At 43.9% G+C, this 12,245-nt stretch overlaps 1 protein-coding gene and 1 long non-coding RNA gene across 7 annotated transcripts in view; both read right to left on the bottom strand.

The window, feature by feature from the left end:
- LOC133276571 (uncharacterized) overlaps positions 1-12,245 on the bottom strand; it is a 787,535-nt gene that overhangs the window by 280,692 nt on the left and 494,598 nt on the right. The window lies entirely within an intron of this gene.
- The window catches only part of CELSR1 (cadherin EGF LAG seven-pass G-type receptor 1), a 165,583-nt gene that overhangs the window by 73,436 nt on the left and 79,902 nt on the right, over positions 1-12,245 (bottom strand). For all 6 annotated transcript variants that reach the window (XM_061467484.1, XM_061467483.1, XM_061467480.1 and 3 more), the window contains exon 3: positions 1,402-1,624. In XM_061467484.1, the coding sequence (XP_061323468.1) occupies positions 1,402-1,624 (223 nt within the window). The remainder of the gene's footprint in view (positions 1-1,401; positions 1,625-12,245) is intronic.

Below are 12,245 nucleotides of genomic sequence, written 5' to 3' on the forward strand. Positions count from 1 at the left end.
GAAGCACCCTCTACGTCAAGGATTACTTCCTGAAAGCCTGAAAAATGACACGCCGTAGCTGAGAGGACAAGCCAGGAGCAGAGCAGGTAATTCATGCTGGCAGCCAGCCCAGACTGCTCCTTTGTTTGTACTCACTGTATGTCTGACAAAGCCTTTCACTCCTCAGCTCTCCTGTGCGCTTAGATCTGATGCTCCAAAGCAACCTACACAGGCGCAACTCCTTACCTCAGATCATGTGCAAACTGTGTCTGTGCTTTCTGATTTAACCAAAATGCCAAGATTCCATGGAATTTCAGATTAAGGCAAATGAAAGATAACTGGGGAGAAGCTGCCTGGCTCCTGACAATGTAAACCACCAGGTAACTGGTGCTGGGTGAGACACATGCCTGGAGGTGTTCTCCCTGAGCACTTTCTCTGGGCAGACACACTAACAGGTCTGTCCTTGCCCCTGTTGTTGTCCCTATAAACAAATCCCGGGCCTCGCCCTTTGGGGTTTAACACATTTTGTGTTATTTACTCACAGTCAATGGTGAGGGAGAATCAAAGGTCAATCCCTACGGGCTAAACCATGGGAAAGCTGAAAACCCACCCCCTCTCCAGAGAAGAGGTGTGTGTGCAGCTGCAGCTCTGGCTCCACAGCAGGCAAGGCCTGCTCCTGACCCCAGAAGTCTTCTCCTCTGGGATGTGTGAGCCAGGGGAGGAGAGCCCTGGTCTATGCAGTGTGGCTGCCATCATCGCTGCCCTTGCCTGCCTGAGTGCCCCCATAGAAAAGTGACAGCCAGCTCAGGAGAAGACTGTCCAACATGGGGATGTTGAGGCAAATGGGATGGGGATGAGGTGGTCGTGCCTGCAGTTGGGATAGGACCAGAAGCAGGAGCTTGGTGTGAAGGCCAGGGAGAGTGAGGGGAGGAGCTGAGACTGTTGGGGTTGTCCCAAGCCAACGGAGAGCAAGGATCTGAGGATGACCAACCTGTGCTCAGCAGTGGTCTGATGAGACCAGGTCCTCTCACAGGCTGGGAAGCGGAGAGTGGAAGGGCTCTCTAAAACAAGCATCACAAATGGGTTGGCTCTGCAGCCGGCCTCCAAGGCTGGAGGCTCAACTATAAAAAGTGGCAATCCTACCCCTACCCTCATGCCTCTTCAGCTGAGGGCTACTGAGGGATGGCCAGGGAGGTCCTGGTGCTCCTCTCCCAGAGCCATTACCCTGTGTTGCAGCAAAGGAAGGTCAGGAGTCGGAAGCATACTCAGCAGGGCACAAAATCAACTGTGCCCCATTTGCAGGAATCACCATCAGAAATCCCCCAAGAAATTGTGGGTAATATGTGACAATACTTAACAAACACTCCCCAGGCTCAGATGGAGAAGCCACCAGGCACAAAGCCCTTCCCCACTGGGACTTACATGAGGGAGACGGTGAAGTGGAAGCGCTGTCGCAGCCCCTTGAAGGTGATGAAGGACTGCGGAGGGAAGCTCCGGGTGGTCATCTCGCAGTATGGCCGCTCGTATTCGCCTGGGGGGCACTCGCACTTGAAGCCCCCGATCAGGAGGTTCACGCAGGTTCCTCCATTCTTACACACCCCCGGAGCACAGCGGCCGGAGCGCGCATTCACCTCGCAGTACTCTCCTGCAAGGGGACAAGCAGACGTCAGGGAAGGTGACAGCAGCAACTTGTGACACTCAGATACCCAAGTGTTTCTGCTAAAGGGTAAGCTGCTTCCAAACTTCTGCACCTAGCCCCTTCCGCAACTGAGGTTTGAGGCTGTAACTGCAGGGGTTAAGGATGCTGCAGCATCTTTCAAGTCTGAATTTTCACGGGGGTGCGGGATATTATTTGCTGAGCAATCCTCTTGCAAATATCCAACAACACTGTCCTTGGTTTTCAGATTCCTTGCCTGCTACCAGACTGAGTGATAAAGCTGGTGACAGATCTATATGGGAGGAGGTAGCAACACCAGTTAAAACCTTGCATGCTCCGTCTCAAGCAATATGTGTGTGTAAATTGTTCTGGCATTTCACTATGGGTTGGAAATTGTGTAAGCAGATAAACAGGGAAATGTTTGCACTTCGTCTTGAGTGGAATTGTGCTTTGCTGCCCATGGAGGCAGCACAGCATGGCTGAGCTCATGACAATGCTCTCAAAGTGTTCATAGAAAGAAGGAGCAGGATGCAGACGACATATGGATTACTTCCACTTTTTCCCATGCTGGCATCCTGCAGTGACAGCCATTTTATGAACCCTTTAGAGATAGGCACAGTAATTCCATAGAAGTTACAGATTCTGCATGATGCTTGCTGAGGCTGTTTTCCCCCCAAATGTTTCACCTTTATTCAACTTCCAAGTCTGTGTTAAGATGTGTTAAATGCAATACCAAAGACTGAGGTGCCTTGCTTAGTATGTACACTGTAACTTTTCCTGTGTTTGCCCCAAATCTGAGAGTGAATCACAATTAAGTAATGTATAGAGGATGCTCACCTTAAAAAATCTGCTGCAGCTGGGACACAAGCAGCTGCTGAATTAATCATTGCACAGAAAGCTAAACCCTCTATGTGAGTTAATTTGTTAACATTTATGTTTTGTCTTCCTCAGGTATAAAGCGTGTTCAGATCCCACACATAAAACTGTTCAGAGAAAGTGAGGATGGCATATACAGTTGGATTTTGCCCAGTAACAACGTCTGACAAATAAATGTAGAGCAAAACTACTCGACACAGCCTGCTGAAGGAATACATTTCCAACAGTTCGGTATTTGCATGGCTATTCACTACCAGATTCTACAATTGCATTAATTCAAGCACAGTTAAAGCCGTGCAAATGCGTTCCTGGAGGAAAGTAAAAGGAGCAGGAGGTGTGGGCAGTGACTCACAAACAAAGGCAAATTAAAGCAGCAAAGTTTGATCCAGTCACTGTCCCACAGTTTCCCACGGCAAAGCCGGCTGCAGGCAGCACTACTGCCTCATGCAGACCTGGATTTGCACCTCTTTTCTATGCCAGGCTGTAAACTGCGGTGTTTTGAAGCTGGTTTAGCCACTGCCCCAGGGTAGCAATCCCTGAGACAAGGTGAGGTGGACAGCCCCACTGCTTCGGCTCTCCAGTTCGCTGGCTTTCTGCTCTTGCACCAGCATCACATTGCCTTTCAGGCAGGCAAAATGTATGCTGGCAAAATACAAGACTGCCATGATCATGGAGCCATACAATGCATGACGCCTCACCTAGGCAGATTCAGCTCTGGAGAACGAACCTCTGGCCCTGCTCTGTGCTCCACCTGATGGGTAGAGCCATCATATAACTGCCTCCCAATGAATGCATTTGTGGGTATATCCTCGCAAACAATACACAGGAGTATTTCAGTATATTTAGAAAGGGTACAACACAAAGCTTAGGGGAGCTGAACACATCTCTCTATAATAATAATTCTCAGTTAACAAATTACGAAATAAATCTTTCCAGTCATCCTAGAGGGAGTGCAATCCCAAGCCTTGGAAGTAATAAACCATACAGGCAGTTAAACTTCAAACCTGTCCTTAGAGCTTTTCTGATTCAGCACTCAAGTGTAAAGAACACTTTAACATATTAAGATGAACTTTATCAGCTGTATCAGGCAAGATTACATGAATACATCTTCCTTGATACTTTAAAATGCTCTAGAGAGTGTTTCTTTTGGGAGAAACTGTATGAATAAAGACAGAAAATTCCCTCAATGTACTGGATATGCCAGGAAAAGCACACACACACATCAGATGCTCTAAGAGGACGCTACAGAAAGCACTTCTTGATGATCTGCTGCATAAGCATAGCCAATACCTTAACAGACATGTACCAAAACTCTCAAAAAAATGGAATAACATTCCATTTGAATGATATTCCATATAATCCCTATAAGCAAGACAAAGTACAGGTTTGTTGCTTTAAAAAAAGTTGTAGGATATTCTGTGAAGTAACATTCAACTCAGACAGGAATGTAATCTTGAAGGCTCTCTGAAAACAGAATGATATATTTGGCAAAAGCAAATAACACCCAGGCTTGAATACACAGGGAAACAAAGGAGTGAACTAAAGGGAGAGATTCCTGGCACTGTAGCATGCTGTGGAAATGCCATGGTAATATGGAGGCAAAATACAAAAGCCTAAGCTGGAAGTCACTGATGGTTCTGTTTCAATTCTGTGATATTTAGATACCTATACAGACATAAAACTATTTAAGAAAAAGAAAGCTTACAGAAAAGCTCTATTGAATTATGTTTATTACTGCTTTTCATTATGATGTTTAAAGAAGTAATTTGAAAGAATGAGGTACAACTCTGAATAAGATCCTTTGTCCTATATTCATTCAGCTGTAGCATCATTGATGTCCCAGTTACTAAAATTATTCTGAATCCTCTTTAGTCTGCAATGTAAATGAGAACTGTACTTGAAGCATATTCTTTGATGTTAAATTTTCATATTTTATGTATATTTACAAAAATACATTAAAACAGTGGTTTTGAAATCTCTACAGTAGCTCCATCAACTGTGCTTCAAGGAACAAAGGTCTACCAAGAAACTTGATAACTTCTTAATTATCCTTTTTTCCAAAAACGCCTGGAATTATTTAGGAAAAGGGCATTTTGAGCTTTATGGAGTAGCCATCTGAGCAAGTATTGGAAGTGCTGCTTTGATCAGGATTGGCAACAGAACCTTTGTGTTGCACTTGGGTTTGTCACTTCCAAGGGCAGCCACCTCATCCTGCACACATCACGGGCCCACAGCACTGCCCTGCAGGAGCCTTGAGGCATGTCCTGAAAAGCGTCCTCAGTGTCTGAACTGAAGCCTGCATGGAGCTGAAGGACAAGCTGGTTGCTGGCTGGAGCTGGAGTCAGAAGGCCCTAAGGGAAGAGCTCCTTGAGGAGCTGAAAAGGAAGGGACGTGCATCCTCCAGTCTGGGATGAAAAGCGCTGTGTGCCTGCTTGCAGCTAGATGTCAGAAGGTGGGGACATGCTGTCAGAGGGAATGACTTGTTTTCCAGGAGGAAAAAAATAGTACAGGAGGGAGAGCTGCTGGGCAGCGAGGGGTCTGGAGGAGCTGGGGTGATAAGCTGTCACACACAGCCTGGGGTTGGTCTGCTGGACGCTGGCAATGCCGGCATGGCTCACCCCTTCACGCAGCCTGTGAAACTCCCTTCGCTCCCTGCGGCATTTCCTTGGTGACTATGATTTGATTTTTCACTGGCTATAATTTTAGGAATCACTTAAAAAACTAGTAGCGTATTACAACTCTGTGAAATCCAAGCAGCAGAGGTGAACCTCAGTCCTTCTAGCTGCTAAATCTTAAGCATGCACTGTCAGATAACACAGGCCACAGCTGCCTGTTATCTGCTGGCAGATTCCTGGGCTTTGAAAACCTTCTGCCCCTAGTCAGCAAAGGGTTTACTGTTACAGAACAGTAGCTGATCTTACAGGCTCTCAATCAATACTGATGACTCTTAAAACTACCAGCCCTGTGGCTTTTACCCAGCCCTTTATGTGATGCTTCCTGGTTTTAAAGCCCTTGAGATCATAGAATCATAGAATGGTTAGGGTTAGAAATGACTGTAAGATCATCCAGTTCCAACACACAACATGATAGCTGCTTTCAACATTGCTTCCTACTCACAACCATCCTGTCTCTAATACAACTCTTCTTCAGTTTAAGGACTAACTTTATAAGGATGTTAATAATAACATTTCTCTTATTAACTTTAAGTAGCGAGGACACCATGATATCAGGTGCAATGTAACAAGAGCAGGCAAAGCAAAATCCTGGCTAGATCTGGTCTTCCTCTGACCTATTCCAAATAAAGTAATGGAAGAGTTTAATGAATAAACAATAAATGGTGACAAAAAAAGTGGAAAGAAATAAAAATAATATATATGAAAAATGAAAAAAATAAACTTATTATTGGAAACACTTTGTGAGCCAAACATGATGAGTTTCCAACAGCACATTGATGTGCATCAATGAGCCAGTCTTTGGCAGAAATTTGCCTGTGGTTTTGCTGGTGAGTTGTTTGACCTTACAACAACAGACAATATATAACATTGGGAAGCTTGCTGGAAACAGTATGACAGCATTGGAATAAATACAGAATTACTCTACACTTCAGTTTTCTGCAATGTGTTTTCCACAATCTCCCTGTTTAGAGACTAGTCCTCAAAAATTGGTACTATTCTCCAAATGTTTCAACTTAAACGCTACATAAAATAGATATTTACATGAAGCAGCAGACTTGCACTGATGTTCTTGTTTCTTTTTTTCCGGTTTCCCATGACATGTTAATTTTTCACTCAGTGTCTGTAATTGTTTAACTTGAACAGATTCTTCTCTCCCATCCTCCATCCTGCCATTTGCTCTAGATACATATTAATCTTCTCCATGTTTGAGGTTGCTTCACCGTAATAGCAAGCATTTTAAGGAGCTGATTTAAGCAGCCAGCCTATAACAATGTACTTTAAAGTGGAAAGGAGAAACAACAAGAAATAGGGCAACTACATTCTTCAAAGAATTCCCACTGACCCCTTGCTCTAATAAAGAACCAACTATCATTAAAACTGTATTTGCTATCTTGCACATTATGGGAAAATCAATCCTCCTTTTCCTCTAGTAACTAAACTGCTACTAACCTTAAATGACAACCAGCACTAAAGCAATCAGTGCACTAAGTAATAAGAAGGTTGTTAAAAACAAATTAGCCCCAGAATCAGCATGGAAATCTCTGCTGGGACAAGAGATAAAGAGGTTGGGATCCAACACACCTACTGTAGGGGTGGTTTCACCATAGTTTAGGCTGAGCAGGAGTTACCATAGTTTCTTAATTCCCAGAATGTGTTGCACTTTCTTCTCCCTCCCTTGTGCTGGCATTCATGTGATCCTGCAGTTGACTGATTTGTGGAGCTAAGATAGCAAATCACCACTCATTTCTTTATTGTACTGTTAGCGATCTTCTGATTAGGTCCCTCCCAGGGTTGATGGGATGAATAGCACAGCAGGTGCAAGGGAAGAAGGCAGGACCATACACCCAGAAGAAAGGATGAAGGAATGGTCTTAAGTCTAACTGTTATGGAAACACAGCTTTAACCCTGTGTGAGTGGCTCATGCTTTACACAGGTGAACTGGATCAACACCTTCAGTAGATACTCACCTCTCTCAAGTGACTATGCACAGATACAGTGCAGGAAGATTTGCCTGAAATTTAGGCTCAAGTTAAATAATAAAAATGAATATTGGATTTTGCCCAGAAAGGGAAATTCATGACTTCAGCGGCTCTGCGGTGCATGAGCCTGCCCTCAGAACCTACTGCGAGAAGTCAGCCTTATCTCTCAGTAAACACCTTTTACCAGTGAAGCAACACACAAACACAAATCTAATGGTTTTATGACAGAACTTTGAGAGGAGTTCCCCAGAAAGAACAACCAGGTCATTCTGACTGAAGAAGATGCTGGGCCAAACAAAAGTTATAAGCCACTGGTGCACAGAGGTAAAATCTGTGTCCCTTAGAAATCAATGGCCAAATCCCTACTGCCATTTCAAAGGGGCCATGCAGATGCACTCGTTAGACTCAGCACTGACACTGATGGTCACCACTTTCTGAGGGCTCTGTGCTGCTAGTCAAAGTTCAAATTTGAAAACATACCTTGGTCTTTCCTTTTACCTTTTCATTTATGTTTTTAAAATTGGGACTGATCTAGGAGAATCAGAAAGAGCCTCAACCCTCTTACAGGGAGAAACATCAGCTTAAGGTCCACTTTGGGGTACTCCTCCTCCTCTTTGCTTTCTGCTCACTTTGCTGCTTTCTGTGCTATAAAGACATATTGTGAGAAACAGGATATAATAAAATAGTACGTAAATACATACATAAGCACACAAAATCACACTGTTTAGGACTAAATCCTGCTGACTCGTAATGACAGCTGTCCTTCATAATTTAAGTTGCTAAGAGCTCCAGATTTAACAAGATGTATTTGCAAGAGTAACCTGAAATTAAAACACTAAGAAAAAAAACAGCAAAACCATTCCTATATCTGTATCATCTATATCTCATCTCTCTATATCTTGTCAAGTAACTCTCTGTGGCGACAGAAAATGATCCTATACTCAGCTACTCAGGATATCACTGTTTTATCTCAAGATCTGGTTTAATTTTTCTGTAGGAATAAGTTCTAAACTCTGAGCTGGTGGGAAGAGAGGATGCAAAATTACCAGTGCTCTCTTGCCTATATATATCAACCTTCTCCTTTACCATCACCCTTTTCCCTTTCCTGTGCCTTCTTCCCCAAAGTTCCCCCAGGCATTCCTGATAACTCACAAACCAGATTTCCAAAAATCATGAGACTGGGCTAAATAAAGGTCATGAGATCTTCAATCATGAGATACTCCAACATAATGAACATGGGAAGCTTTTTACTTTCTTCTTTTTTGCCTCTGAAGCTGTGGGCGGCATGTGCTGGCTGCAAGGCAAGTGAAAGCTCTGTGTGGTCAAATTCCAGTCCCCAAAACCTCAACTGAAACCAACTGCTCTGAGGGAGGTCCCATCCTCACTCCCAACAGGAAGATGCTACTCAGCCCTTCCCAGCTCTTCTTCCCGCTGGGATCCTTGGGGACAGCATCTGCACCCCAGCTGCTTTGTGGTCCTGCAAGCACCCAGGAGGAGGACCACAATGAAAAACTCCCCTGGCCAGATAGGCAAAGGAGAGGCCAGGACCCCATCCCACCTCCTGATCCTTTACCACTAGCAACCAAGCTAAACTGTATTGCACAAAAACAAGAGCACGGAAAGCTCAGGTCTGCATCTCTCAAGCAGCTTTGGGCTGTGTCCACTGATGTACCGCACACGCAGAGCAGCCACTGAAATGGTAACTGGGCCCCTCATCCATCCAAAATGAGGCCCGAGATCCTATGCCCAGTGCCAGCCTGAGCAAAGATGCTCTTCCTCTCCCCACTTCCTCCCCTTCCCTGGCCACAAAACAAAACAAAACACACCCTGCAGGGATGGGGGGATGGGTGAATGGATGGATGGATGATTTGGAATTTGGGGCTTTTTTGGTTTTGCATTTAAATGAGAAGGAATAATTAGGGGAAAAAAAAAAAGAATACTGAGGAGGATTAGTGATATTTGGGACACATCTGTTGGAGAAATGAATTAAGCTGTGGATTTCAGAAATTATGAGCATGTTCTGAAGATGATATAGGCTCAGTATGAATGGTCATTGGACCTTGTTTTCCTACGCAACTTCCACCAGTGCTGGCAGGAACAGAGCATAGACAAAAGTCACGACTGAGTCTTTAGTAGCTGCGTTCTCTTCCCCATATATTTACTGAGGATTAAAAATACTCAGATACTAAAGCTTCTACTCTGTCTACAGCAGACGGCTCACTTTTCACTGTCCAGAAGCAGGAGTGGTGTGAACACCAGAAGTGCTACCAACGCTCACCACAAGCATTGTGATTTCTTTCTATACAGCGCTCTGATGAGCAAGGAGGCAGACACCACAGTGAAACATTCTCAGTTTAAGAAAACACTCCATTTCAAAGCCCACCTTGAGGTTTGGGAAAGAAAAGATGAAAACCAGGATTTTACAGCCCACGGATTAGTGCCAATACACCAAAGAATCCCCAGCAGGTTGTCTGGCAGAGCTGGGGTGTGTGCTCAATGGCAAACCCATGCAGAGCTGTCCCTGAGTGAAACCTGTGCACTGCTCTCTCGGCTCAGGGATGTGGGCAGAGGTGCACACAGCGTGCCTGGCTTCTCCCCACTGCCTGCTCCCATGGCAGCAGACGTGATTACCCCCCATCCTGAGGAAAAGCACTGGTTTTGAATGTTTTAGACGTGCTGGAGGAGAATTAGAAAGAAAACATCCATGTCTGCACCCTGCCACAGCTACCCAACAACTTCTGTTCTGTGAGCTCCAGTAGGTGATTTCTTAATGTCTTAATCTTGGCTGATTTTACAACTCTAAACCCTGTAAATTATTGAACCATTTGTTATAATGGACAGTGCCCTCACAACACCTCTGCCTTTAACCTCTAAGGTGAAGCTCTAGAGATCTTTTTAGGTTCTGTCTCTCATCCAAGACTATACACAGCACAAATCTACACAAGAGAAAAAAGAAATGCACCAAAATTCCCAGTTTATATTGAGCTCTATGGTTTGTATGTAAGACAATTTATCATAATGCAAATTGCACTGATTTGGGGTAAGATATGGTGATGAAGCAATGCCTTTCAAAAGCCTAAGCTTTATCTCTGGATGTATTTAGCAGGGGGAAAACATTACCATAGATGTCAAAGATAAAACTGCATTATGTCTTACTTGGAATAAATCTCTTCCTAAAAATCCCACCTTAAAACCAATGAGAAAGCTGGAGGTGTAAGAACAAAACACAGCTCTGCATAATATACTCATTTACAGAGGACTATCCCTCCCTCCATTTAAGATAAATGATCATACCCTACCTTTACTGCATATACATCTGATATTATATCTTGTATTCTCACCCTGTATGCCCCTGGATTCATCTCCAGTAGTGTTACTTGAGGAGGGATACATGGAGTGAACTGAAGGACAGAGCACGACACACTGCCTTCGGGACAGCCTTTGGAGTCTTGTCCATATTTACATCCCTGCGCACCTGCAAGGACTTCTGCTTGGGAACCAGCTGCTGTGCCTTGTTCTCACTTCCTTCTGTGGGCAGCAGTGAGAAAGGAAAAGGCACTCACAGACTCGGTGTGCCTCTGCTGAGATGACAAAAAGGACTATTCCACCACTCAAAGTTGCAGTTTTCATTGGGCACTGGATGCCACCACTGGCACCATTAATTCCCCAAGGCCCTGTTCCACTGGGCCTCCCACTGGGCTTTTCAAAACACATTAAGCTATTTACATGAATGAGGAAAGTAAGCAAGGCCAGGGGTGTGTCTGCAATAACTTCTTTTGTCACAGGAACTCTGGAGCTGGAAAATCAGACATGCTTTTAGGTACTGCCAGGCTTCCTGCTCACTTTCCCTAAGCTGCTTTCCACAAAGGAGGGTAGCAAAGGGCTGCAACTCCCACTTCCCATACTGGTAGCTATGGGGAAAGGTCTAGCACTGTATTTTTGATCAAGTTTACACCTCAGTGCAGTTGAAAAAGGGAACATATCTGCAAATAACCGACCTCGGAAAGAGAGGAAGATAGAAAAGTGCTCAGGAAGATGCAGAAAAGGAGATCAGGGTCTCCTTTTCAATGGCAAACATCACTGTGTTCTTTAGGAGAGTCCAATCCTTACTTCACTAAGATCCTGTTTAATTTTCTCCATGTAGCAGTTACAGACTTGATGCTTCAGTTCACAAGAGACAAAGCACAGGAGAAACCATCTGCCCTTGCCCCCAGCAGGGATTAACTGCACAAGCAGCTAACTGCACACCTCCATTAAAGGAAGACTGGTGAGAACCTGCATTTCATGTTTTCTATAAATCAGAGGTTTTCACAGGAAAACCTCACTCTCACAACTGCTGCACAGTCCAACACTATGGTAAAAATGATGGCATTCAGAAACAGGCAGACCTCAAACCAAATCATGTCCCTTAACGTCCTAAGTGGTCCCAGAAGCTCTGGTGGAAAGCAGCATAATGGCCAATTAGTGAGAATAATTGAAGAGAAGCCATCAAATATTAATAAAACAACTGAAAAAAATGCTTAATCTGCTATTGGAATTACATCTTAGGAAGCTAGGATTTTACAGCTTTCTGTTTTCATTTTGTATGAGAAGTATTGTGTTAAAAGCAAGTTAGAAACACTGTATGACTGTATTTTGGATTGTAGAGCTCAGAGGTTTTGCTTGACAGAGTGGATAGAACTGGCAAAACCAATCTGATGCTCATCGAATTTCCATTGTTACACATTAAAGGCTAATTCTGAAAAATCAAAAATGCCCCTTGGCTTGTAAAATTAAAATGATTTGGGTTAAAGAAATAATCCCCATAACCTTAGGTTTTGGTAGCCTCAGAAGTATTTTATACACTGGTCAGGGACATAAATTTTAAACAAAAAGCAACTTAATCAGGGAAGCTGACCTTATTTCTTAATGACTCCTGAAAATGGCTTTGTAATGTGACATTCATCTTGCACAGAAACTCTCAAACCCAGTGTATTTTTAAATCTCCACAATAGGTAGAAATTCAAAAGTTACTTTTTTAGGATGGTATTTTTAAACACTTATCAAAAATGAATCCCGCCAGCTTCCACAGCTTGTACT

Source organism: Pezoporus flaviventris, unplaced genomic scaffold (genome assembly GCF_033815535.1).
Source record: "Pezoporus flaviventris isolate CSIRO_AGI_PZ_B2104156 unplaced genomic scaffold, CSIRO_AGI_Pfla_v1 ptg000045l, whole genome shotgun sequence".
Lineage (NCBI taxonomy): Eukaryota > Metazoa > Chordata > Aves > Psittaciformes > Psittacidae > Pezoporus > Pezoporus flaviventris.